The sequence below is a fragment of the Octopus sinensis genome, linkage group LG6 (genome assembly GCF_006345805.1).
Source record: "Octopus sinensis linkage group LG6, ASM634580v1, whole genome shotgun sequence".
Lineage (NCBI taxonomy): Eukaryota > Metazoa > Mollusca > Cephalopoda > Octopoda > Octopodidae > Octopus > Octopus sinensis.
In genome coordinates, this window is record NC_043002.1 from 43,818,491 (window position 1) to 43,844,631 (window position 26,141).

Sequence of the window (26,141 nt, forward strand, 5' to 3'; positions counted from 1 at the left end):
AACCATGTTTTCTAATATTAAAATTTTTTCAAGTCCTTCTGAGTCACTCTGTTTTATGCCTAATATGTGTGTGTATGTGTGTGTAGATCTATGTGTATGCATACTTATATATATTCTTTTTAACTTTTATTTCTCTTTTACTTTAGGTTGATAATGATGTGTATGTACAGCGTGTATTGAAAGGAGCTGATGGATCCAAGAGGCAAGAATCCAATAAAGAAAAAGAAAAGTCAAAGGAGAAATCAAAGGAGAGAAGACAACCAGAAAATGAAGTAAATTATTTACAAAATATTTCAGCACTGAATAATTGCATTCAAAAATTTGAAAAGGAAGAATTTTAACTGAATTCTATGAGCTATTACAAATTTCCTCTTGGTTTCTGTTGAACTAATGGAAGGTAGCTTGTATCTGTCCAAGTCATTGATTATTATTACTATAAGGTGTTGAATGGCACGAATAATATGAGCTAATCTCTGTTTTCACATTTATGCATTATATATTTTATCCAGTGAGTTGTTAGTAAAATGTGTTCCTATTTTACCCTACTTCTCAAGAGCATGTGTCAGATTGATTTCAGAATTACCAAAATATTGTTGGCATTGCACTCAGTTTGATTATTAAATAGATAGGTTTTGATTTGTTTGCAGTGTATTACTTTAACCCTTTAGCACTTAAACCAGTTGCATCTAGACAAAATATTTTTCTTTTCCATGTTTAGATTGGCCAAATTTATCCTTTTATGCTTACCCGACAATGTTAATCTAAAAACAACCAATCACATCATTGAAATCTCAAAGCTGCAAGATAGTACATGATTAATTCAAAATAATGTGAATAAATAAGCATTACATTTGACAGAATAATCTGAATGCTAAAGGGTTAATCCTTTGTCCAAAGCTTTTTAATAAGTTTGTCCTAAACATTCATGGGCAAGTGTCCTCTACTATAGTCTTGGGCTGACCAAAACCTTGTGAGTGGATTTGGTTGATGGAAACTAAAAGAAGCTTGTCAAGTGTATATGTATATATCTGTGTGCGTGTATCATAGTGTTTGTCCCCCTCATCACCACTTGATATCCCCTGTCTGTGTCCCTTCATCACTACTTGACAACCAGTATGAGTGTGTCTGTACCCCCCCTCCTGTAACTTAACAGTTCAGCAAAAGAGTCTGATACAAAAAGTACCACTTCTTAATAAAAAAAAAACAGAAGTACTGGGGTTGATTCATTCAACTAAGAATTCAAGGTGGTACCCCAGCATGGCTGCAGTTTAGTGACTAAAATAAGTGAAACAAAAGATGAAGGTGATATAAACTTTTCCTTTTCTAAGTCCCAAGTTGCGCTGGTGGTTGAGAAAATTTGGGAATGTGTAAAAGTATGCTGCATGGATGCCAAGAAAATTTGCCCTGTATATCACGCGTGAAACACAGGATGGGCAAAGGTTTAAATTTGTGTTTGAGAAAATAAATCTTTACTGCAATGTAAAACAAATTTTGATTTTGCCATATTTTTAATTCAAATAATTATTCTTGAATAATGATGCTAGTCACACAAAATTATAATACTTCATTGAAACACTGAGAACATCATATGGTACCAGCATGGCTGTATTAACGCTTTAGCATTCAAATTGGCCATATCCAGTCTAAGTATTCTATCTGTTTTCTGTTCAAACCAGCCAGATGTAGCCTCTCACACCAACCCTACAATGTCCTAAAATTAAGCAATCACATCATGAAAATCTCAAAGCTACAAGATAAATCATGATTAATTCAAAATAATGTGAATAAATAAGCTTTACATTAAACTGAGTAATCTAAATGTTAAAGGGTTAAGAGGTTTGCTTCGCTAATTCATGGTTCTGGGTTCAGCCCCACTGCATGGAACCTTGGACAAGTGATAAATGTCGACCAAAGCCTTGTGAGTGTATTTGGTAAACAGAAACTGAAAGAAGCTCATCAAATTTATGCGTGTGTCTGTCTGTATGTTGTTTATTTTTATGTTTCCTGGTTTTGACATTAAATGATAGTTAAAAAATGGTTATCATTTTCATACAAGCAGTGTCATTTATTTCCAATATTCTGCAAGAACACATCTAGTTATGAGGGAAATATTTTGGTGTAGAAAATCTGCTTCCAAACCATACAAGTATGTAAAAGTGAACATTATAATGATGGTATTGTCAGGTTGTTGCTTTGTTTTGAATTAATGTTCTTCTGAGGTATAATCTATTCTGTTATTTCAGAAGCAAAACTTTTGTCCTTCAAAATTAAAACACAGATGTGTGTGCATGCACATACACATACACACGCTCTGTCCATTGTTCTTATCTTTCCATAATCCTTTAACATACAAATTAGCCAAGTCTGGTTACCATAAAGATAATGTTATTTGTCCGACCTTGTTGACACGTAAATATAAAGTAAATCCTGATTACATTAGGAGTTACCTGGCTATTAGAAGTCATCTCTTGGTTTCTTTGAAATAGTGTAAGGTTGTTTAAGGCATTGACTATCCCTAATGCATTATCTTCTTTGCAGAACAAAGGGAGATGTGTTTAGTTTTTGACAAGCAACTGAGTATGGACACCAGTATGAGCTAATCTTAATAAAGTTAATGAAAAATTGTATTACTGTGTTCCTACCTCTCTTCAGCATTTGTTAGTTTGGCTTCAGAATTTTCCAAATATTGTTTCTAATCTTGTAATTTCAGTATTGTTATAGGAATACATCATTGTATTTAATGTGAGCTATATCATGAATGCTACAAAATTAAGGAGTTAATGTTCAATATTAAATGATGTTGAAATTTTTATCCATAATTGAGATGTGAGTGGACTTAGTAGATGGAAACTAAAAGAAGCCCATCATATATATACACACACACACACACACACACACATATATATATATATATATATATATATATATATATATATATATATATATAGTTGAAACACTCCTGTCACAACCTGGCACCTTGAAGACTGCTATAATGTAAGAAAGTATACTAGTCCCTTAATATTTTATATTCAATATTTCATCTATTCAATAAGACAATCAATACTTCATTTCATTTTACTATATATATATTATTTATACTATATATTCTATATTCTACATTAATATTATAAAGAATATAAATAAAACATAAAAAACAGAGTTGGAATTTTTTTGAATAATATATATCCCTCTATACACAATCATACAAACCCCTTATATATATATCATTCCTATTATGCAAAAGTGTTGTAAGTCCAAAACGTTGCTTTTACAGAAAGCAAAATGTAGTTTCACCATTCCAAAGCAAAACCGTTGTACTACACTTTGACAATATTTTTATATCTTGGCATCTGAAGCAGCTGGAGATAGGATAGTTTAACCAAAAAAATCAGCTATTGCAAGTCAAGCAAAAATAGACATTGAAAAAAACCACATTGACTGAATCTGGACATATGACAGTTTAACATAATAGCAATGAAGAAAATCTACCTTAACAAACTCCATTTGACAGATTCAAACATGTAAAAACAGAATGGATGTTAAATGAAGATGATAAATTGACATATGTTTAATTTTTTCCAGGAGCAACCTAAATCAAAGGAAAAAGGATCAAAGGAAAATAATTCCAGAAGTGATCGACATAAAAGTCAGTCTGAAAATGAAATTAAAACCGATGAAAAACGGAGTAAAACAGAAAAGCGGAATAGGAAAAGTGAGCAAAAATCAAGAAGTAAAGGTGAGGAGAAAGACAGCCAACAGAATAAAATTGAAGAGAAAGAAAGACAACGAAACAATGAAAGAGAAAGACACCAAGCTAAAGATGAAGAGAAACCAAAGGAAAAACAGTCCGGTGACAAAGAGAAGTCCTCTAAAAAAGTAAGTTAAAACTTTACATATATTTAGAACATAAAAAGTTTTGAAACAGCTTCTTTTCTACTCTAGGTACAAAGCCTGAAATTTTGGGGGGCAGGGCCAGTCCATTAGATCAAACCAAGTATGCCACAGGTACTTAATTTATCGACCCTGAAAGCAGAATTTGAACTCAATTTAAAGACAGATGAAATACTGCTAAGCATTTCGCTCAGCATGCTAACGATTCTGCCAGCTCTCCACCTTTTTTTGGAACAGTTTTGAAACAGATTGGCATTTGACTGAAGCAGGCATGTCATGCAATATGGTTAAGAAGTTTGCTTTGGAAGCATATAGTTTAGAGTTCAATGATGGCTGGTGACATCTGCTGTAGTAAAATTTGGTTGAGAGAAACTGGAAGAGGACCATCACTTGAATGTGTGTGTGTGTGTGTTTCTCTAGTCCCACTTCCTGGAGTGACTTTGCTAGGTAGGGCGACAATTGGCTGCAGTGTACTGATTCATCTTGGTGCAAATATGTTCGATAAGTCCTGGTGTCATGAAAAATCTAAGAAACTGGAGTGGTGTGGTCAATGCATCCATATTGTAGACTATAATTCTGGGCCACTCCACAAGTCCGTGTTGCTTCAGAAAATTGTCCTTCTTTGGGAAATTGACCAGCATATAGCTTCACCGGTATTGTGAGACCCCACCCTCTTCAGCATATGCAGGCAATGGTTTGTCAGGATCCAAGGATGAACTACTGTCTAACAATTCCTGCTGGCTGTGGTGGTTTGCCATTGCTCTCACAGTCATATTGCTCCCTGGGCTTGAGTTGTAATCCAACTCACTATCATCATCATCATGGGAACACCCTGGTACTGCTTTCTTGTGCCTGTGGACTTTGTTTCAGAGGCATACTGATTGTGAGAAGATTTGTGAAGAGTTCAATAGCAACGTCCATGCTTTCTTTTACAAATCACTTTGGTTTATGAAACTAAGTGGAAGTGTTGTTCACTTTTGCAAGCTTCTGAGTGGAAGTAATATTCACTTTTTCACACTAACAACAGAGATGTGTATGACTACACATCAATCATGTGCATATAACCTCATCTTTGGTCTTCACATAACAATAACCAAAAAGACCAGCTTATCTGAAATTCCAAACAGAAATGTAGGTTGTGGCCATAGTTGTATTCTGCTGTCATCAGAAATTCCTGACAGAAAAGTAGGCTGCGGCCGTAGCCACTATGCAGCTGTACACTAATATGGCAACAGCCTCTGTCGTAGTCTGGCCACATACACAGTGTTTTGATGTACTCAGTACCTCTTCCCGTCTGCAAAGGGTTAAGCAAGTACACTTTCATTCACAAAAAATGTTTTATGTGTCTAGGAAGAGAAATGTGGTCTTGGGTTCACTCCAGCTGTGCAGCATGTTGAACAAGTGCCTTTGATTATATAGCCTTTGACTGCCCAAAGCCTTGTGACTGGATTTGGTAGAGGGGAAACTGAAAGAATCCTGTCCTGTGTGTGTCTTTGTCTAGACATTGTGTGATGGTTGTAAATGAGTGCCTTTATTATACAAGTGATGTTGTTTGCTTCCAGTCTTTCATGAAAAATGTGTCTGGATATGGGGAAATATTATCTTGCTTGGAAACAGGTGGAGGTTAGCAACAAGAAGAGCATCTGGCCATAGGAAATCGCTTACAATAAATTCTATCTGACCTATGCAAGTATTAAAAAGTGAATGTTAAATTCTAATGATGATGATCGCTTTCTGGTAGCCATCTTCACATTTGTCATTTATATAATAATGATTCTCATATTTCAAACTGTGTTACTTTTGCTATTTCAGTCTTTGAAAGATGACACTAAAGAAAATGAAAAACCTTCTCAAGAAACTAATGAAAAAACACCTGATGTAAGTTGGTTGTTCCAAAGTTACTATTTGAACCATTCAATACATATATTTATTATTTAATATTTACTGTTCTTTTGTGTCTTTGTTTTTTTTTTCAGTGACTTGTAGAAATAATATGATAAATTGGAAGTATTTATTAACTAGAACATATCTTAATGGTGTATTTTATTTCAGTTATTTTGAGGGTGGACTGTTTCACATTTACAGTTATTTAGTTTTTCCTTCTTTTTCTTTTTTTTTTCTCAAGTTTAGTGATATTAGAAATTATTATTTCAGCAATCTGAGGAGAGAAAAATGGAAAATAATTACGTAGAGTATTTTTCCATTAAATCTCTTTCTGATTACAAAAGCAAACATTATTCTCCATGATATCTAGGTAACCATATCGTGCACTTACTTGTAATTCTAAATATTATTAGCTTGTTTCTTCCCTTAATAAAAACTTTATATATATATATATATATATATATATATATATATATATATAGGAGTGGCTGTGTGCTAAGAAGCTTGCTTCATAACCACATGGTTCCGAATTCAGTCCCACTGTGTGGCACCTTGGGTTAATGTCTTCTACTATAGCTTCAGGCCAACCAAAACCTTGTGAGTGAATTTGGTAGATGGAAACTAAAAGAAGACTGTTGTGTATATGTATGTGTGTGTGTATGTATGTATGTTTGTATGTATGTATGTATGTGTTTGTTCGTTTGTTTGTGTGTCTGTCCCCATACCTATTTCTTTACTACCCACAAGGGGCTGAACACAGAAGGGACAAACAAGGACAGACAAGCGGATTAAGTCGATTACATTAAACCCCAGTGCGTAACTGGTACTTAATTTATCGACCCCGGAAGGATGAAAGGCAAAGTCAACCTCGGCGGAATTTGAACTCAGAACGTAACGGCAGACAAAATACCGCTAAGCATTTCATCCGACGTGCTAACGATTCTGCCAGCTCTGTCCCCATACCATCACTTGACAACCAATGTTGGTGTGTTTACATCCCTGTAACTTTGCGATTCAGCAAAAGAGTCTGATAGAATAAGTACTAGGCTTACAAAGAATAGGTCCTGGGTTCAATTTGTTTGACTAAAGGTGGAACTCCAGCATGGCCACTGAAACAAGTAATAGAGTAAAAAGTAAAAGTATATATATATATATATATACATACATACATACAAAGTGGCATTAAAAAGCTGCTGGACTAGTTCTGTAGAGCACCAACAGATGGCAGTATGCAGTTGCATGTGCATTGAGAGTGTGCAGTGACCTTCATGAAGCAGTGTGCTGAGTGACATCTCTGTATTTATTTTGCAAGTTGTGAAATTTATGTTTTCATGATCACCTGTATGCTGTAGTCTGTGATTTTGTCATGGATAGGAACAAAGAGTCAATGTAAAACTTTGCGTTATACTTGAAGTGTACTACAGAGGTATTGAGCATGCTTTGGCAAGCTTACGGTGACAAGGCAATGAGTGGTATGCAATTTTTCGAGTGCACTTCAAAAGTGGAATGCGATGAGTGACCTGCCATGAGTGTCACCTTTAGAAATGTGGTATTGTAAATCAAGAATTCATCCCCCAGGGCCAGACTGTAATAAAAAATTCTACCATGATGTTTTGAAGTGTTTGAGGGAGGACATTGGGCGAAAGCGACCGCATTTATGGAGCACAAAAATTTGGATTCTTCACCGAGCTCTCCTCCCTCATGAGTTTCTTTGCCAAAAACAACATGGTATTGCTTCCATGCCCATGCTATTCACCAGGTTTAGCACCTGTGGACTTCCATCTCTTCCCCAACGTGAAAGTGCAGCTCAAAGGTCACTGTTGTTGAGATCCAGAGTAAATCGCAGAAAGTCCTTGACTTGCTTACAGAAAATGACTTTCAGGCTGGATTCCAAAAGTGGCCAGAATGGTGGGACAAGTGTAGTGCTGTGGAAGATGACTATTTCAAAGATGATGTTAAAACCTAGGTAAATAAGTTATTTTTTGTTAAATATAACTAGTTCAGGAACCTTTTTAAACTACCTTGTATATATATATGAATATATAACTATATCATCATCATCATTGTCATTTAGATTCTGTTTTCCATGCGAGCATAGGTAAGACAGTTTGTCTGGTGCTGGTAAGCTGGAGAGCTTCGCTAGGCTCCAGTCTGTTTTGGTTTAGTTTCTATGACTGGATGCCTTCCTAACACCAGCCATGTCACAAAGTGTACTGGGAGCATATGTACATGTCGCCAGCATGAGTGCCTTTCATGTGTTACTGTCACAGGTGCCTTTTATGTGTCACTAGCTTGGGTGCTTTTCATATGTCACAGAGCACTAGCCAGGACTATGATCTCACTTCACTTGATATCTCTTCTTAAGTACAGCAAATTGCCAAAAGTCTCAGTCACTTGTCATCACCTCATTATTATTATCATTGCTGCTGCTGCAAGCTGGCAGAATCATTAACGCACCGTACAAAATGATTAGCAGTGTTTTGTTTGTCTCTGTGTTCTGAGTTCAAATTCTGACTTGGTCTTTCATCCTTCAGGAGTTGATAAAATAACTACCTGCTGATTGCGGGGGTTAAATTAATCAACTTCCCACTCACCACTGCCTCACCAAAATTTCAAGCATTGAGCCTATATTTGAAACTATTATCTATGTATTGATATGCTAGAGCTGAATGCCATATACTGTCATGTAGGTGTTTGTTGAAGGGAGAGGCAAAGAGCAAAGAGGGAGAGAAGTGTTAACAACATGTGATAGGGGGAAAGTAGTAGTTATAAAAGAGTTAAGAAGTTAATTGAAGGAAGAGATGTAGAGTAAGAGAGTCAGAAATACAATGTTTAACAGAAGGGTGATGTTCTGGTGATGCATTTAAAGTAATGCAGATAGAAAAAGAGATGAGGTTAGTTATATTAAGAGTGAAAGACAGATAAAGAGAAAGAGAGAGTGTAGTGATACTATGCCAGCCAATGTATTATGCTGTCATGTGGTTAGTGGAAGTGGGAAGCAAAGAGAAAGAGAGAAATGATAAGGACATGAAGAGTGGAATGATATGGTTATAAAGTTTGTTGAAGTAAGAGAGAAAAATAAAGAGAAAAATTTAACCTGCTTAATAGACAGAAATTTTAAATATCATATATTATTGTGACTGACAAGAAAATAATATTTTATATTGAATTTATTTATATCTTCTATTTGTTCATTTGTTAATCTATTGCTCTATACACTTTGACAAATACATTGATGGGCAGATAGAAGTAAAAAGGCTTACATTAAACATTATAATAAACTTATCATAGATAGAAAGATAGATTTTTCAATGAAAGTGAAATAACTTAGCCAAATAGCCGTGGATGTTATTTAAAAATTTTTTTTTTTTTTTTTTTTTTGCAATTTGTTATTCAAACTTTGTATTGTTAGACTAGAGAGTTTCGTTGACTGCAAAGAAAGTAGATATAAACAGACACCTGAACTGAATTGAAATGAAACAACTCTGACTGAGCTTTGTTACTGACAATTATAATGGCAGTAGCACAGCCACAGCTGATGATGATGATAGTGAAAAGTGCATTTTATTTTTATTGAACTAAATTTTTTATAGTGCCCATCACTTAATGCATGTGCATAAGTGCAATTATTTATTGTCTGCTCAATTGAAAATTGATATTTGTTTACAAAATATGGATGACAGATGACTTAAGTTAACAAAAACCTGAATGAGACAGTATAGGCAATGACATAAAGAGAATAAGGTTGAATTGTTAGAACAAGCAGTGTAGAAGGGGAAACGTGTATCAAAGAGAATACAGTGAGTATTTACAAGAGATAAGAGAATGTGCTCAAGACAGAATAGAAAATGAAAATGAGATCATAAAAACTGTAAAGACATGGTTGGAAGTCCCAACATTGGTGACATAAATATTCTCTGTAATCAATTTATATGATTATAGAGAATACTAGCAGTATCGCCTGGCGTTGCTCGGGTTTGTTTCGACCCTTTAGAATTGGAAATTTTGAAAAGTAAACATTTTGCATTATGTAGCTTGTTATTCTCTTTAAGTGAATATTTTTCTGGTTGAAATACACCGAAAAATGGCGACACAGCAGTAAAAAAATCGTAAGAAATAGGGATTTTCATAGAAAAAAAGCATCTTTTTGATGTAAATAATTTTTGGTCTTAACATGGTCCAATTTGAATTTTTTTCTTCTACAGAGGGAAGAGCAAGCCTTCTTCTATCATACTCTCAATTTTAGTCAACTTGTGCCACAGGGTCTCGGAGGAGATAGTGTTAGTTGAGGGCTACCAGACCTGCCATACACAGACAACTTCAGCTTTATATATATAGAGATGTAATTGAAACTCTGAACTACTGAGAGAATGGATAAGTCATGCTCTCTCAATTACAGCCTTATCCAGAAAAACTTAAAGGATTTTCTTTAATGAAAATAATGCAGAATATTCAATTTTAAAAGTAGCGCTAATTTTTATAGTTCTATATAAACTTCCAACCATCTGCGGTTTTGTATTTACTGTGGAATTTCCACAGGTACGGCTGGTTATTATTATTTTTGATGGTTGTTTTTTAATATAGCTTGTATTGTAAGTTCAGTAGTATGTTCTTGGAAATAGTGAATCCTTAATCAGGATTTTATTCCAAAATACAGCTGTTTCAACTGATTTATGCCAACTATACTCCTGGGGAACATAGAATTATCAGAACCTTCCATTTTCTCTTTCTGTCAATATTTGTAATTTTATGAGATTATATTCAATAACTAGACTGGAACTTTAAACAATCAAAAGCTGTTTAAAATTTCTATTATTGTTTATAATCAGCATAAATACCTGTCTTTCCTTTAACTTTTGATTTCCTTGTGTTAGACATGTGGCTACTTTTGAAATGGAAGAGTCATAGGTAATAAAATCTGTATCAAGATATTGCACATGCCAACTTTATTAACACTAGAAATTTAAAGGCATTTGTCATTTGTGGTAGGAATTGAACTTAGATAACAGAAACCAAAATCTGATTTGTTTTGTTGGCAAGTGCTATTTCAACTGACTTGTCCTCTGCCTTTCATGGAAGTTAACATATTTTTCTTCAAATACACTGCCTTTGTTTCAACTGATTTTGATAGTAATAGAGACCTTAGTAAAATGACTTTGCCATTATTAAGCTAATGTTTGGAACTCAAATTAACGTAAAATTTTCATGAACATTTGTAATTTAGATGAATTTAAAATATGAAGTGTATATCATAGAATGAGGGTCAGTCTCCGGTGGGTTTATGTCAAAAGAGTTGACACCATTTTTGCCTCATTTCTTTCCACCCTCTGCAGATTTGGTTCAATATCTTTATCTTATAATCATGTAAGCGCTTACTCTTTACACATTCTTCATGCTATTATCCTTTAACATACAGAAAGAAATCCTTTGTTATTAACTGATGTAACTCCCTGAATATCTACCCTATCTACTCTTACTACACTGTTTTTTTATTTTTCAATATTCAATTACTTAGGTCATCTAATTAAAGAAAATAACAACTATGCTGCTTGAGCCCTCTTAGCAGTTAACAAATTTATTTCCTGAGAGATCTTACAACCAATGAACACTTGTAGATCTAACACATTTGAATCTTTGATTCTCTATGAATTTGCCAGAGATCCCACTGTATTTTTTGTGTCCTAATATTTTGCATTTCTTCATTGAGTCACTGCACATGCAGCTCAGATTTGTTCAGCCAAAGCTGAGTGCACAGTATATGCCTTCTTATATTTTTCTACATATCAAGCACAACCAGTTGTCAGATAGCAATAGTATTTATTTTATGCTCTACTTTTAATTAATCTGGTCTGAGTTACCTTCCTTAATTAGAAAGTGTAGAACTGACCATGTATAAGTACTGTTATTTATAGACATCATTGGCAATACATAGTCAGTTCTTGTATTATTCTTTCCCTGATTATCATTTGAAAAAATATTCAACTAATCACTATTTTATTTGGATGACAATCATTTCTATTTCTAGCTTTATCTTCCCTTTTTAATTGCTGGATTGAATTAAATCTATTAACATTATCATCAATTTTATGACTGCTTTCTATGCTAGCATGTGTTGGATATTTTGATAGGATCTAACAAATCATAGAATCATGTTTCAGTCTCTCAGCATACTTTATTGCCAACCATTTTACAGAATGTACTTGGTGCTTTCTGATAGCACAGCACTAGTGAGGTTGCCATGCAAGTTACAAGATGAAAAATCCCCCTTGATTGAGGAGTAGTGGTCACTTTTTGAAAGGTATTGAGAGGTTAAAGTATGATGGGAGGAGCAGCAATAGATTTATCATTATGAAGGAGATTCCTAACTACGTCATATTTTACATGAGTGAGTAGGGCTGACTGGAGTGTGTCAGAAAAAGAGATAAATATGGTCATAAGTTGTAGCCATAATATAGCATGTCCAAGAAGATGAATAGATGAGAGTGAGGAGACTGAAGAATCAAGAAGGGTGGGTTACATTACAATAGTGTAGGAGTGAATGAGAGATTAACAGAATCGTAGGGTGGAAGTGGTAAGATGTAGATAGAGGATGAATGGAGTGGATTGGTTAAGTCGTGAAAGTAGTCAAAAGTAAATATGTTAAAAGTGAAGGACAGATGTTGATTGGGTATAGCTCAGATGAGAGGAAATGGTGACAGGTAGGACACTGGATGAGGGACCTCAGACGTGTAAATGCACTTTATGCTTTCTGAACCTCAATCATGCTCTTCTAGTGTAGCTGGGTGGATATTCACAAGTACTGTGTGTGGCCAACCATCTTGGTCCTCTGTCATCTCCATGAGGCTCAATGTTCTGAGATCATTATATGATCTCAGGATATTGTAATGGTTTACAAATAAATTTGGTTGACAGAAACTGTATGGAAGCCTCTGTGTGTGTGTGTGTGTGTGTGTGTAAAATAATGAAGGTGGCTATATGCAATATAAAACCAAAAAGGAAAAATTCAATTGTCGCAAATTGTGACTGATGGTGCAGAGTAGCACCTATATTACTAGATATAGGAGTCAAAATTAGAGCTGCAAAAAAAAAAAAACACATCTATGCACTGACAGGTAGGATAACTGCCCCACAATGAGCAAGATCATCATATTGGTATAGTTTCACTTTATTAAAATTAAAGCTTATCAGTAGTTACTATTCCATCACTGGAGTAGTCACCACTGTGTACATATGTGTGTATGTGTACATATATATATATATGTGTGTGTTTGTGTTTGTTCCCCCTAACATTGCTTGACAACCAAGGCTGGTGTGTTTACGTCCCCGTAACTTAGCAGTTTGGCAAAAAGAGACCGTCAGAATAAGTACCAGGCTTTCAAAAAATAAGTCCTGGGGTTGATTTGCTCGACTAAAGGCGGTACTCCAGCATGGCCGTAGTCAAATGACTGAAACAAGTAAATGAGTAAAAAATATATATATATACACACACACACACACACATGCACACATACATAGTAACACCTCACTTTAAGGGTACCCGCTTTACATGACCCCAGGTTTATGAGTTTTATTTTTCAAGCACAAGATCCGAATTTTGAACAAAGTACAAAAGTTTCTACTACTATAATAAATGCTTCTGTGTGTTACACCGAAAAGCCTCTTTGAAGCAAACAGCTCTAGACTCTAAAAAGAAATCTATAAGTCTGTCTACGAGTGCTTGTGAATTGGCAATCACCTGTACAATTGATGGTGTTCTTGAGTCTAGTGTGAGTGAAAGGGATTCAGAAAATGGTTATAATAATATTTTCTATTATAAATGATCTTGGCATTCTTTTTACTTTACATAAAGTATTCTTTACATTCTACTGTTGTTTTATTGTCATCTATTTAGAAGTATTATAAATTTTATTGGTAAAATATTTTTCTGCGAACGAATTACAATTCATAACATTACTACTATGGGAAATTATTGCTCTGTTTTATGAGTGTTCACTTCATGAGCAGTCTCCAAGAACAAATTAACTCGTATATCAAGACACTACTTCCTTACAAGTGTTTGTTTATTCACATCCCTGTAACTTAACAGCTCAGCAAAAGAGATCAATAGAATAAAAAAAAAACTAAAAAGCAAACAAACAAAAGAGAAATATCTATTGACTTCCTGATAGGCGATACTTCTATGGACAGAAAGCAGTGTGCCATTATTTAGCCCTAAGTTAGTTTTGGTTAAGCAAAAGCCTGATGAAATGCATTCCAGCCATGACCATAGTGTCTTTCATTCAGATTTGGTGTAAGTCAAACTACTCTACTCAATGTGTCTTCTTAACATAACAGGATATAAAAGAGGAAGATTTGGTTAATATTTCTTACAAGTTGAGCAATGAGTTTAGACTGATGGTGATGGAAACATATGTATTTATATAGTCTAATTGTTTTTAAGTGTCTGTTATGAACTTTACAGCTGCTTTTAGATCAGATATCACACTTTTTCTGTTGTTTGCCTTGTATAGATGAACTTCTGATTACAAAGCTTATCCTGTATCTTCAAAGGGTCTCTGAGCTTTTATGAACAATAAGGTTATTCAAATGGATTCTTCTTTGCTAAAACAAATATCTAGCATAAGTATCTATTGTATAAAATTGCATTAAAAAAAAGATGGTTGAATAATGTATCTTGCCACATAGTACCAATAACTTTGTTTAAATCTGAGACACTTGTGCCGGTAGTTTATCAATTATTCAAGTAACATAGTTACCTCTCTAGCACAGACAACACTGAATGTTCTGGTATGATCACATTTAGTTTCATGTTGCACATCTAAAAGAATTATATTCAGTTCTCCATCTTCAGTTGCTGTAAATGGTTTTTACAGTCCATATTTTACAACTTGTAGCTTACAAATTAGAGATTAACTTAACTATATCAGTGCAGTTAACATATTTGAAGAAGGAACTATTTTTGGTCTACTCAAGATTCTGCTACATGTCTTGAATAACGAGTGCCCATGCAGCATGAAAAAGGCACCTTCTCCTTATTCTATATACTGAGCATAGTTATTTCTGGTTCAAAATTTCAAAGTTCTTAGAACTGTCTGAACAAGAAAACAATCGAAACCTCCAAGAAAAAATTAAAAATTTTTTCAGATATTATGAAAGTAGTTGTCTTCTGTTGAAGAACAGATGTTTTCTACTTGAAGGAGTCGAATAATGTTAGCAATTTGAAAAGATGATTAATGATTCATGATCATTGTCTTCATATTTCAAGTTCAATAAAGTTTTTAAGGTAGATAAGAATGTGTGTGCACGCATGTGTGTGTGTATTGTGAATCAGAAGAACTGGAATAAATTTAAATATTACAAAATTTAGAAGTAAGTGAAAAAAACAGAAGGTAAATACATTCCTTCTATGCTTTTAATGTGTGGGGAAAAGTTGTGGATAGTATCCTGATGGATCATTTCACAGTTCATTGTCAACTCTTTAGAGAAAATATCTCTATTTTCCTTCCCCAATCAGTATCATAGAATATTCAACAGTATCATAGAATATTCATATTATATGAAACTGTCATAGATTTGGTTAGCACCCTAGCGGCTAGCTTAATTTGCTTATTTCTGATTTTGACAGTTCATTCTTTAAACTATATATATATATATAGCCTCTCAACGCCTGGCATAAGGCCACTTTCCCTCTTAAATATTTACCTCTCAGTTAGTCAAGGGGATTCTTTTGTATTCTTTTCCTGTCTTGAAAGTTACTTGGTGACCTCACTTGTACTGGTGGCACAAAAAAAAAAAGTATTCAGTATTCACTGTAAAGTGGCTTGCATTTGGAGCTCAGTACAACCCTGCAGCTCATCACATCCTATCAAATTGTCCAATCTACGCTAGTGTGTAAAACGAATATTAAATTATGATTGTATCTATATATGGATGGATGTGTGTGTGCATATATATTGTATATAGAATAGCTACAGGTGTGACTGTATGGTTAAGAAGTTTGCTTCCCAACCACATGGTTTTGTTTACAGTGTCATTACATGGCACCTTGGGCAAGTGTCTTCTACTATAGCCCCAGGCTGATCTAAGTCTTGTAAGTTTGGTTGACAGAAACTGAAACAGACATTTTATATATAAGTACATGTGTGTATAAATTTGTAATTCCTTGTCATGACTTCATATGCTTGTTGTAAATGAATATCATTCATTTCCAATATCCTGCAAGAAATGTCTGACCATAGGGAAATATTATTTTGCTTGCAAACAGGCTAGGGTTGGTGACAGGAAAGGCATCCAGACTTAGAAAATCTGATTTTATTAATTCTGTCCAACCCATGCAAAGTATAGAAAAGTGGATGTCACAATGGTGATGATGATATCACAACTGTCCAATGAACAGGAACATGAAACTCTGAGTAACAGTTCTGTGGTAATTTTGCAGCTTTAATAAAAAGTGTGTGTATATATATATAAAGAAGCATTGGTTTGTAGAAGAAACATTAAATTTGTGTCAACAACTTTGCATACAACACCATCCCTCAAACATTTAATCACATATAAAAAACGCCATGGTCTACGAACACATAAAAGAAATAATACATATGCATAAAATCACTGAAGGTAAAAATATATATTCTAATAAAAGACAAATAGAACAGCTTACCAAAAGATAAATATAGTGACTAAAAATTCAAAATTACCAGAAAGCCTAATGCTCTACCGCACTCACATCTTATTTACACAATCTGAAGAGGAATAATAAGAGTTATTCTCTGGAATGGTCCATTATTTCGAGAGCCCCTTACTTCAGAGTAAATATAAATAAGTGTAAGTTGTGTGTAAAGGAATCCCTTGCAATCCTTAAGTCTTTTTGGGCCCAAAACTTTAAATAGATTTACTGAGGTGATCCCTTTTTGCAACTATAGGATTTTGTCCACCTTTTTGAAATTATATAGAAATAAAAATAGATGTAATAAAATTGTTTAGCATTACCGGGATTTGAAACCAGTGAGGTTAAATTTCTGTTAATTACAGCCACCTGAGTGTTTAGCAATAGTCTCTTCTTTTTTTTTTTTTTCTACAGAAAATTTGGACTGGTTCGCTGATGGGTACTTCTTAAATTATATAAGCTTTTCATAAAAAGTTGTGATCTGTGTGTGTTTCCTGCTTGATTGCGAAGTGTTGTTGTTTTTTGTGCCACTTTGCAATGGTTTATGTGATTGTGCTGTCCCTCAGCGTTTTGAGGAGAGATGGCTGAATCTGGGAAGAAAAACATGTTTTATTTGGACCTGTGTGAATCAGAGATGTTGGCTTCGAAATCAATAGTTCTCTTGCTCATGTAGAGATTTAGGAGTATTTTCTTTCAACCTCATCACATAGCCACATATTTATACCTTTCAATTTAAATGAAGTCTTCACTGATTCATTATATTGCAATTCTGATAACTCCTCTTGGTAATTGAACTGCATCATCAGAACTGTCAATCAGCAGTGGTTGAGTTAACCAAGGCAAAAAGAAAAAAAAAATTCATTGCCTTCAAATCACAAAATCTGTTGTTGAAGTCATTTATTAAGATATTAAAATGGTCAATAGTTACAATGGCAGCATCATTTACTCAACAAGTATAACTGACTGAAATTTCTTTTGGAAACATTTGTTTGGCATATTTCAAGGGCTGTAATGAATCCAAATATCTTTGCTTTCATGTCAACAAGAGTCATATTTGCACCTTGGAGTTGTTTATTCAAATTTCCAAGTTTCTCAAAGATGTCAAATAACTGACAAATGCTTTTCCATCCATTGTTGACAGCATTTTCATTTTACATTTATCAACCCGTGGCCCCTACCTGGGACGTAGTCAGTCCACCTGTGCATACCTTCCTGCTTGTGACACTTGTGAAGACCTGTTGAGGCAAATCAAATCAAAGTCAAATCGAATCAAGTCAAACCAAATCAAAATAGATGAACATCAATGGAATTTGTATCCTTGTGGTACCAGTGCCGGTGGCACATAAGAAAACCATCCGAACGGGACCGTAGCCAGTACCGCATCGACTGGCCTCCGTGCCGTGGGCACGTAACAAACACCATCCGATCGTAGCCGTTCGCCAGCCTCATCTGGCACCTGTGTCGGTGGCACATAAGAAAAACACCGAAAACACCATATCCGAGTGTGGCCGTCTGCCAGCCTCGTCTGGCACCTGTGTCGGTGGCACATAAAAAACACCATCCGAGCGTGGCCGTCTGCCAGCCTCGTCTGGCACCTGTGTCGGTGGCACATAAAAAACACCATCCGAGCGTGGCCGTCTGCCAGCCTTGTCTGGCACCTGTGTCGGTGGCACATAAAATCACCCACTACACTCTCGGAGTGGTTGGCGTTAGGAAGGGCATCCAGCTGTAGAAACACTGCCAGATCTGACTGGCCTGGTGTAGCCTTCGGGCTTGCCAGACCCCAGTTGAACCGTCCAACCCATGCTAGCATGGAAAGTGGACATTAAACGATGATGACTGAGAAAGTCATTTCGCTGATCAAATAATTCCATGAACCTTTTGAAGCCATTTCCACTTGATAGCTACCTTACTTCTGTATGGGTCAATAATTAAACATGCTTGGCACTTTGATTTACACAAAACTGCTTAAAAAGATGTTCAGCTTTGGAATTAACTTTAATGCTATTGACACACTTGATCACAGCTTGTAGAACGTCATTAAGAACAGGGGATAGTTTCTTTGCAACCAAATTTTCTCAGTTTGTAATGCAAAAGATAATCAACATTTTTTGATTTTCATCCTCCATCATTTTTAAGCATCCCCTTTTCTTGCCCATCATAGCAGGTGCATTGTCTGCCGCGCATGACAGTAAGTTTTCTTTAGGTATTTTGCTTGTATCCAAATAATGTTTAAGTTTGCTGTGGATATCCTTTGCTGTTGTTGTTGTTTCCAATGATTTGCAAAACAACATCTCTTCCTGCAAAGCTTTGTGCTCAATATATTTCACATAAGTCCATAACAGGGTGGATTCATCCATTTATAATAAGAATTTTTGTGATTTTAATGTCTCAATAAGCTTGTTTTCAACACCTTGTCCCATTTCATCAATTCTGTTGGAGACAGTGTTATTACTGAGTAGCATGGCCCTGACACATCTATCATCATTTTGTTGTACAGTTTTTAAGAATGTTGAGATTGCTGGTTTAATCAGTTGCTCTGCAAAAGTGATTCTTTCCATGTTTTGCTATAAGTAGGGAGATTTCATAGCTAGCTTTAAGGGCACAAATGTGGTACACATGTTGTGCAGCAAATAGTGAAGTGAATCTGAATTAGAATTGTTGGGATGTCTTATCCTCAAGTGCATTTTTAAGCCTGCCTGCCCTTATTGACTCATTTTCTGGTGACACAATAAGCAGAACGATTTACGTTCATCATGGTCATCAGGAATAAACCCAAACTTCAAAAACTCCACCGCATATTGACGAGTCTTCTTCTTGCTTTGGTTACTCATTTTAAAAAGAAAGCAATGAAACAAAGGTGATGGTGATTTTTGCACAGTGTAGAAAGAAAGGGATTTGAAGCATCAACCAACAATAGTGAGTGGAGTTGACTGCTGCTTTTACAAATGCTTGACACTGGACAATAGATATTGAAACAGAGAAACAAATGCAGATACCTCACTCGGTACGCTGGTTGGTCATAGCTACATCACTTCTCATGGTTTCAGTATAAATATTGCATGGCAATGCTTTTTTCATTCCAGTGTCCAAAGATAGGGTTAGGGTCGACAAGTGTGAGCTGAAGTCACTTGTAAAAATTTTCACCACCCACGCTAATGCACACCCCACCCCAATTTTCCCATGCCCGACATTGGCAAACACTGCTGTAAAAGAATATCACTCATGCTGAGTGTGTGTTTATGAGCATGTATGTATGTTTGTGTGTAGGGAATTTCATTAGGGCAACAGAGCGATTTGAAAAAAGGCATGTAAAAGATAATTTATTTTAATGAAATATTTTCCTTTTAGTAAATGATTTTTCTTACACATGGACTCATTTGATGTGGGGTAGGGTTAAAGATTTAAATATGAAATTTTTTTTTGTTGTCGCTTTTACTCTATAAAAGTATATTGCTCACGCTGAGTTTGTGTGTGGGTGTGTATGCATATAATTTTAAAACAATGGTATGTAAAAGATAATTTATTTCAATAGCATACATTTTCTCTTAGTAAATGTTTCTTTTTACATACACACACATGCATGTAGACCCGCATAATGCAGTATGGGGTCAATGATTTAAATAACTGATTTTTTTTGTTGTTATTGATTAAATCCTAGCAATTGATCACTGTATCGTCATTCCATAAAATGTGTCTATAGAGAGAAAAATATTGAAAAAACATCAAAAGAAATAAAGAAGGCACTAAGTTGTCATGGGATGAGATAGAAACAACAGCTAAATCTCCCTTAAACCACCTTTTCATCTGAAAATTATTTTGAAATTATAAACAGAAACAAATTGCAGATTCAGACTGTATTTAAAACTAAGATTTTAAAAAAGTTGGCATCAAAAAACTGAAATTTTAAGATTTAAATTACATTTCATTTTCTGTTTGGAAATAAAGGAAGTGAGGATTGTAATGGTGTTCACCAGTTTCCCAAATTTTTTTTTCTTTTAACCTTCAAGGTTTCTCCCATCATTTTAAAGTATGTAGTCCAGAAGCAAAAATAATAATAACTAAATAAAAAACATTGGCCAAAATCAGTACTGAGTGGAAGAGGGGATTTTGAAAAGATTCATAAATTTTCATAAACTTTTTTTTTTACTGAAAAGGTATCTCATTGTTTTTAAGTGCATAGTCTGAAAAAATTGGACAGAATGGCCCAGAAGGAAGGGGAGAGGGAGGGTTCAAAAATTGTTTTTCATAAAAAGCTTCCCCCTATCATTTGCAAGGGTGTGGTAAAAAACAGATTTGAAAAATCCCTGTCAAAGCAGAGAAAATCCAATTTATGTGGGTGTGCTATTCTGGAAGTTCTCCAAGGATTTTCAGAAAGCACACTCACACAGCAATATTGTGAAAATTACCTGGCAATGACAGGATTGTCAACTAGTATATTTATAAAGACACCAGATTTAAGGAGGTCATTACTGAAATTTAAGATGAGCTTTGATACTCATCCTTTGCCAATATTAGAAAGCTATCCCAGTTATATTATTAAATGAACTTATTCATATCTCCATACATGCTGCTGCAAAGAAGAAAATGGCTAGAGAAGCAGAGGAAATTAACTTTGTGTCAATAAGAAAATCAAATCACTTAAATCCACTTAGAGTTGTGAGTTTTATTACTGATTAAAAATGAAATTGCGTAAATTCCAGTATATTGAGAAATATTTTCTCTAATGAGCATTTTCACAAATGTATAAATATCTTCCTTAGATAACAATTGAAATGAAGATATGAAATCTCTTGGAGAGTCTGTAGAGATACATATCTATATATATATATATATATATATATATATAATGACGATGATGATGATGATATATATATATATATATATATAATATATATATATAATGACGATGATGATGATGATATATATATATATATATATATATATACACACACTCACACACACAATGCTCCGATGGATGTGTAATGTCAGTGTTCATAATCGTCAGAGTGTAAGTACCTTGAGAGAAAAGTTGAACCTAAGAAGCATCAGTTGTGGTGTGCAAGAGAGACGGCTGCGCTGGTATGGTCATGTGACGAGAATGGCTGAAGATAGTTGTGTGCAAAAGTGCTACACCCTAGCAGTTGAGGGAACCTGTGGAAGAGGTAGACCCAGGAAAACCTGGGACAAGGTGGTGAAGCATGACCTTCGAGCTTTAGGTCTCACCAAGGAAATGACTAGAGACCGAGACCTATGGAAGTATGCTGTGCGTGAGAAGACCCGGCAAGACTAGTCAGGCCATAACCCGTGGCCCCTACCTGAGATGTAGTCAGTCCACCTGTGCATACCTTCCTTCTTGTGACACTTGTGAAGACCTGTTGAGGCAAGTGAAAATCAAAACAAATCAAAATAGATGAACATCAATGGAATTTGTATCTTTGTGGTACCAGTGCCGGTGGCACACAAGAAAACCATCCGAACGTGGCCGTAGCCAGTACCGCATCGACTGGCCTCCGTGCTGTGGGCACGTAACAAACACCATCCGATCGTGGCCGTTCGCCAGCCTCATCTGGCACCTGTGTCGGTGGCACATAAAAAACACCATCCGAGCGTGGCCGTCTGCCAGCCTCGTCTGGCACCTGTGTCGGTGGCACATAAAAAACACCATCCGAGCATGGCCGTTCGCCAGCCTCGTCTGGCACCTGTGTCGGTGGCACATAAAATCACCCACTACACTCTCGGAGTGGTTGGCGTTAGGAAGGGCATCCAGCTGTAGAAACACTGCCAGATCTGACTGGCCTGGTGCAGCCTTCGGGCTCCCCAGACCCCAGTTGAACCGTCCAACCCATGCTAGCATGGAAAGCGGTTGTTAAATGATGATGATGATGATGATATGTTTTAATGTAGTTTGGAATTGATTTTTGACTTTATCACAGTTAAGGTGCAGTAGTGGCTGTGTAGTAACAAACTTGCTTTCCTACCACATTTTTCTGGTTTCAGTCCTACTGCAAGGTACCTTGGGCAAATGTCTTTTACTATAACTCCAGGCTAACCAAATCCTTGTTATTTTGTTAGACAGAAACTGAAAAAAAGCCTGTCTTGTGTATATGTGTGTACATATATTTGTATTTCTGTTTGTCTTCCATCACCACTTGGCAACTCTTGTGTTGGTTTTTTTTTTTATCTCCTTGTAACTTAGTAGCTTGGCATAACAGACCATTAGAAAATGTACCAGGATTTAAAAAACAATTACTGAGTGTCAGTTCGTTTGACTAAAAGCCTTCAAGGTGGTTCTCCTGCATGACTGCAGTCCAGTCATTGAAGCAAGTAGAAAATAAAAGATAACTTTACCACACTGCCACATATTCTTAAGGAATTGAGAAATGGACTGACCTGATCCTAGCACTGGCTTTAACATCCATTGTGATATCAGATCTTTGAACAAGAACATATAACTAAATATGGTATTTTGTGTAATTGGTGCGATGAAGTTCAATTTTGCTCTACTGTCATCAAATATACCTGTAGATACACTGTGGAAGAGCTGCTTTAGCCATCTAAAAACACCTGTAAAATGGTTAAGTTTTGTGAGGCATTAAACATTTTTGTAGCACCACTGGTATCATTGGTCATAGACGTAGTTTCACTGTAACTCTCTGACACTTAGTCTCAAGTGGGTTTTTATAGACCTCAGTTTCAATGTACAGACATATGTGTCTGTTATACATTCATTGCTCAACTTCTTGTTAACAGCCATGATTAATCACTTTTTGATTTCACTTGACTGTAATGTTTATAACACTGTACTTAGCATTATCATTGGTACATCTCTATCTCTCCCCACCCTCTCTCTCTCTACCCACCTCCTGTCGCTGTCCTCTTCCTTCCTTTTTTCCCCCCCATTTCTTTCTGTCATGATGGCTGGCTTTGAAAATATACACAGCTGTATAAATCATTTTTATACATATATATATAAAGTAGTTTTTGACATATTTTCTTATAGTACAAATGTGTGAAAAAAATAGAAATAGATTTTCTCTAACTAGATTTAATTTTAACTTCTTGGCAAAAAAAAGGAAAACAAAAAAATACCAAATACATAAAAGAGGCAGGAGGTCATACACTAATTTAGATCTAGTATCATACTCAATATTGTACCTATATACAGGGTGTTCTAGCTAAAGTTGACAATTTTTTGTGTCTGTCTTTCTTTTTTTTTTCAGGAACAGCTTGATGTATTGGCAAACAGCCAGTGGTTTTGGAGAGCATAAACATTAAAGTTGTTGAGAAAAAATTGGTTGATGCGGAGGAGTTGAAGTCATCTGGATATTGGAAAAGAGTTGTATCATGATAATTTGCTCAAGGTATCGAATGCCAACATCATGACCACTGCTCAATGCTCTCTGAATATGGTAAAGACTGTGAGATGTGACATGGACAGCCGCAATGGGGACTACCAAACTAGCCAGCAAAAAGTTACACAGTGGATATTCTGACTGTATCCACACGCCAGAAATAATCCAACAGGACAAGGTGATGAAAGATTCAAGCAAAGAAACCTGGGTTTTGGTGAGAAAGATGGATGTTGGAGTTGCCACCATGAAGCTGACTCTGAATGAGGTCCTTTGCTACCACTCATTCAAAAGATGCAAGGGACAAATTATGACAGCCAAGGAGAACTGTTTGATGAAGACAAAGAAGCTCCTGAATAAGCCAAGGCATCCTGTTGAGTCGAGGATCATCTGTTTTTTCTCAAATGAAAAGAACTTCTGCCAAGACCGGTTGCACAACACATAGAATGACAGGTGGCTTGTCTACAATCCCACGTATCATGAGAACCAAGTTCCTCCAAACTGTGATGGTCCATAGGTGTCCCTCCAGTGAGGGTGATGTTATGCCACCCCGCTTCATTGAACAGCATCAGGTTCAGCTCAGAAAGCTGTGCGAAGCTGCTGGAGAGGGTTACTTCTGGAAGGTCATATGTGTTTCAGCAAGATTTGACTCTTTGCAATAGATCCAGAGGGAATCAGAAGAATTTCCACAACTTCACCAGTCACAATTTCTGACCTCCTAATTCCCTTGATTGTAATAATCATGGATTACTATGTAGGGGGCATGACTGAGACAAATACTAACTGCTCTGCTGGTGACCAAGATCAAGGTGTTTGAAGATTTTCCCACACAGTGAGGAATGCAAGGACAAGATTTCAAAACCATCTTAAGGCCATGGTGGAAGCTGAGGGTGACTGCTTTAAATTATCTGTTATCTCCCAACCATAATCTAGTTGATTTTCTTTTGAATTTTGAAAATACTGTCAAATTTAGCCTGAACTGCCTTTATGGTAATAAATATGCATATATATAATATATATATATATATATATATATATATCATCATCATCCTCATCATCATTTAGCGTATATATATATATGTATATATATATATATATATATATAATATATATATATATATATATATATATATATGTGCATATTTATTACCATATAGGCTGTTGATATAAACACATGCACATTTGAATGTATATGAGTATAAACTTGTTCAATCAGCTGGAGATGAGAAATGTGCATATTTCCAGACTTAAAGTTGAAACTGGGTTCATGCTCTGATACTCTAATTTATAAACTGACATAGTTATCAACCATAGTGTTGTATCAGAGGCATATTATGATATTCACACTGAGTTTGTTGGTAGATTCATTGTGTTTATTTGATGCATTTTGATTTTTTTTAAATGGACTTAGTTTTCTTTTTAGGATAGTTTGCTCATTGATATTCCAAGCTGTCACTCCTACACAAGTGTCAGGGAAGCCTACACATAATTTTATTGTCACCTTATACAGTGTAATGCATTTTTTACTTTGCAGTAGCTGTATGCGTTTTGTGATATATATTTCATGACTGTTGTCACTGTTGAAAGGCTAGAAGTTGAGGCTAACTTCCTTCCACTAATCACAGTCTTTGTAAAGTATCATGGATAGTTTCTTGCTGCTTGGTTAAAAGATTGAAAAACACCTATATTCTCAGTGGGAGCGGTTGTGTTGTAAGTAGCTTGCTTACCAACCACATAGTTCTGGGTTCAGTCCCACTGCATGGCACCTTGGGCAAGTGTCTTCTATTATAACTTCGGGCTGACCAAAGCCTTGTGAGTGGGTTTGGTTGACAGAAACTGAAAGAAGTCCGTTGTATATATATATATATATATATATATATATATGAAACAATCAAAAAAGAGTGAAAAAACTACAGAGGGCTTGTGTTATATGGTTAAAGAATATATTTAAATTGTTATCTTAGAAAAATGTTGTAAAATTTTGTGTATGGTAACATAGTTTTTGGAGAAATAACCAGTTTCATATTTTCTTTTCAAATTTCTCAAAGTTCTTTACCTATACCATATCATGTCTTTGCTATGTTGTGAAATATGGAATTCCAGGCAGGGGAAGGTAGTCAGAGAATTTTTCTGGTATAAGGGAGATAATCAAAAATGTTGGGAATGACTAGGCTTGATTAATTCAACATGATTTACTTTAGAAGGAATAGAATGTTACAAGTGGTTAGGTTTTGCTTTATACTTTTTTCAATGAGGTTAGTTTCTTTATTTAAAAATGTTAGAAATGCTTAAGTTTTGGCTTATATTTTTCAATGAAGAAGGTTTCCTTATTTAATCTAACTTGTGTT

General features: G+C 35.3%; 1 protein-coding gene across 1 annotated transcript in view; it reads left to right on the top strand.

Moving 5' to 3' along the window:
* Window positions 1-26,141, top strand: part of LOC115213076 (TRAF3-interacting protein 1) — a 238,366-nt gene that overhangs the window by 76,365 nt on the left and 135,860 nt on the right. Inside the window, exons 5-7 of the mRNA XM_029781996.2 lie at window positions 147-272; window positions 3,583-3,876; window positions 5,704-5,769. Coding sequence (XP_029637856.1) covers window positions 147-272; window positions 3,583-3,876; window positions 5,704-5,769 — 486 coding nt within the window. The remainder of the gene's footprint in view (window positions 1-146; window positions 273-3,582; window positions 3,877-5,703; window positions 5,770-26,141) is intronic.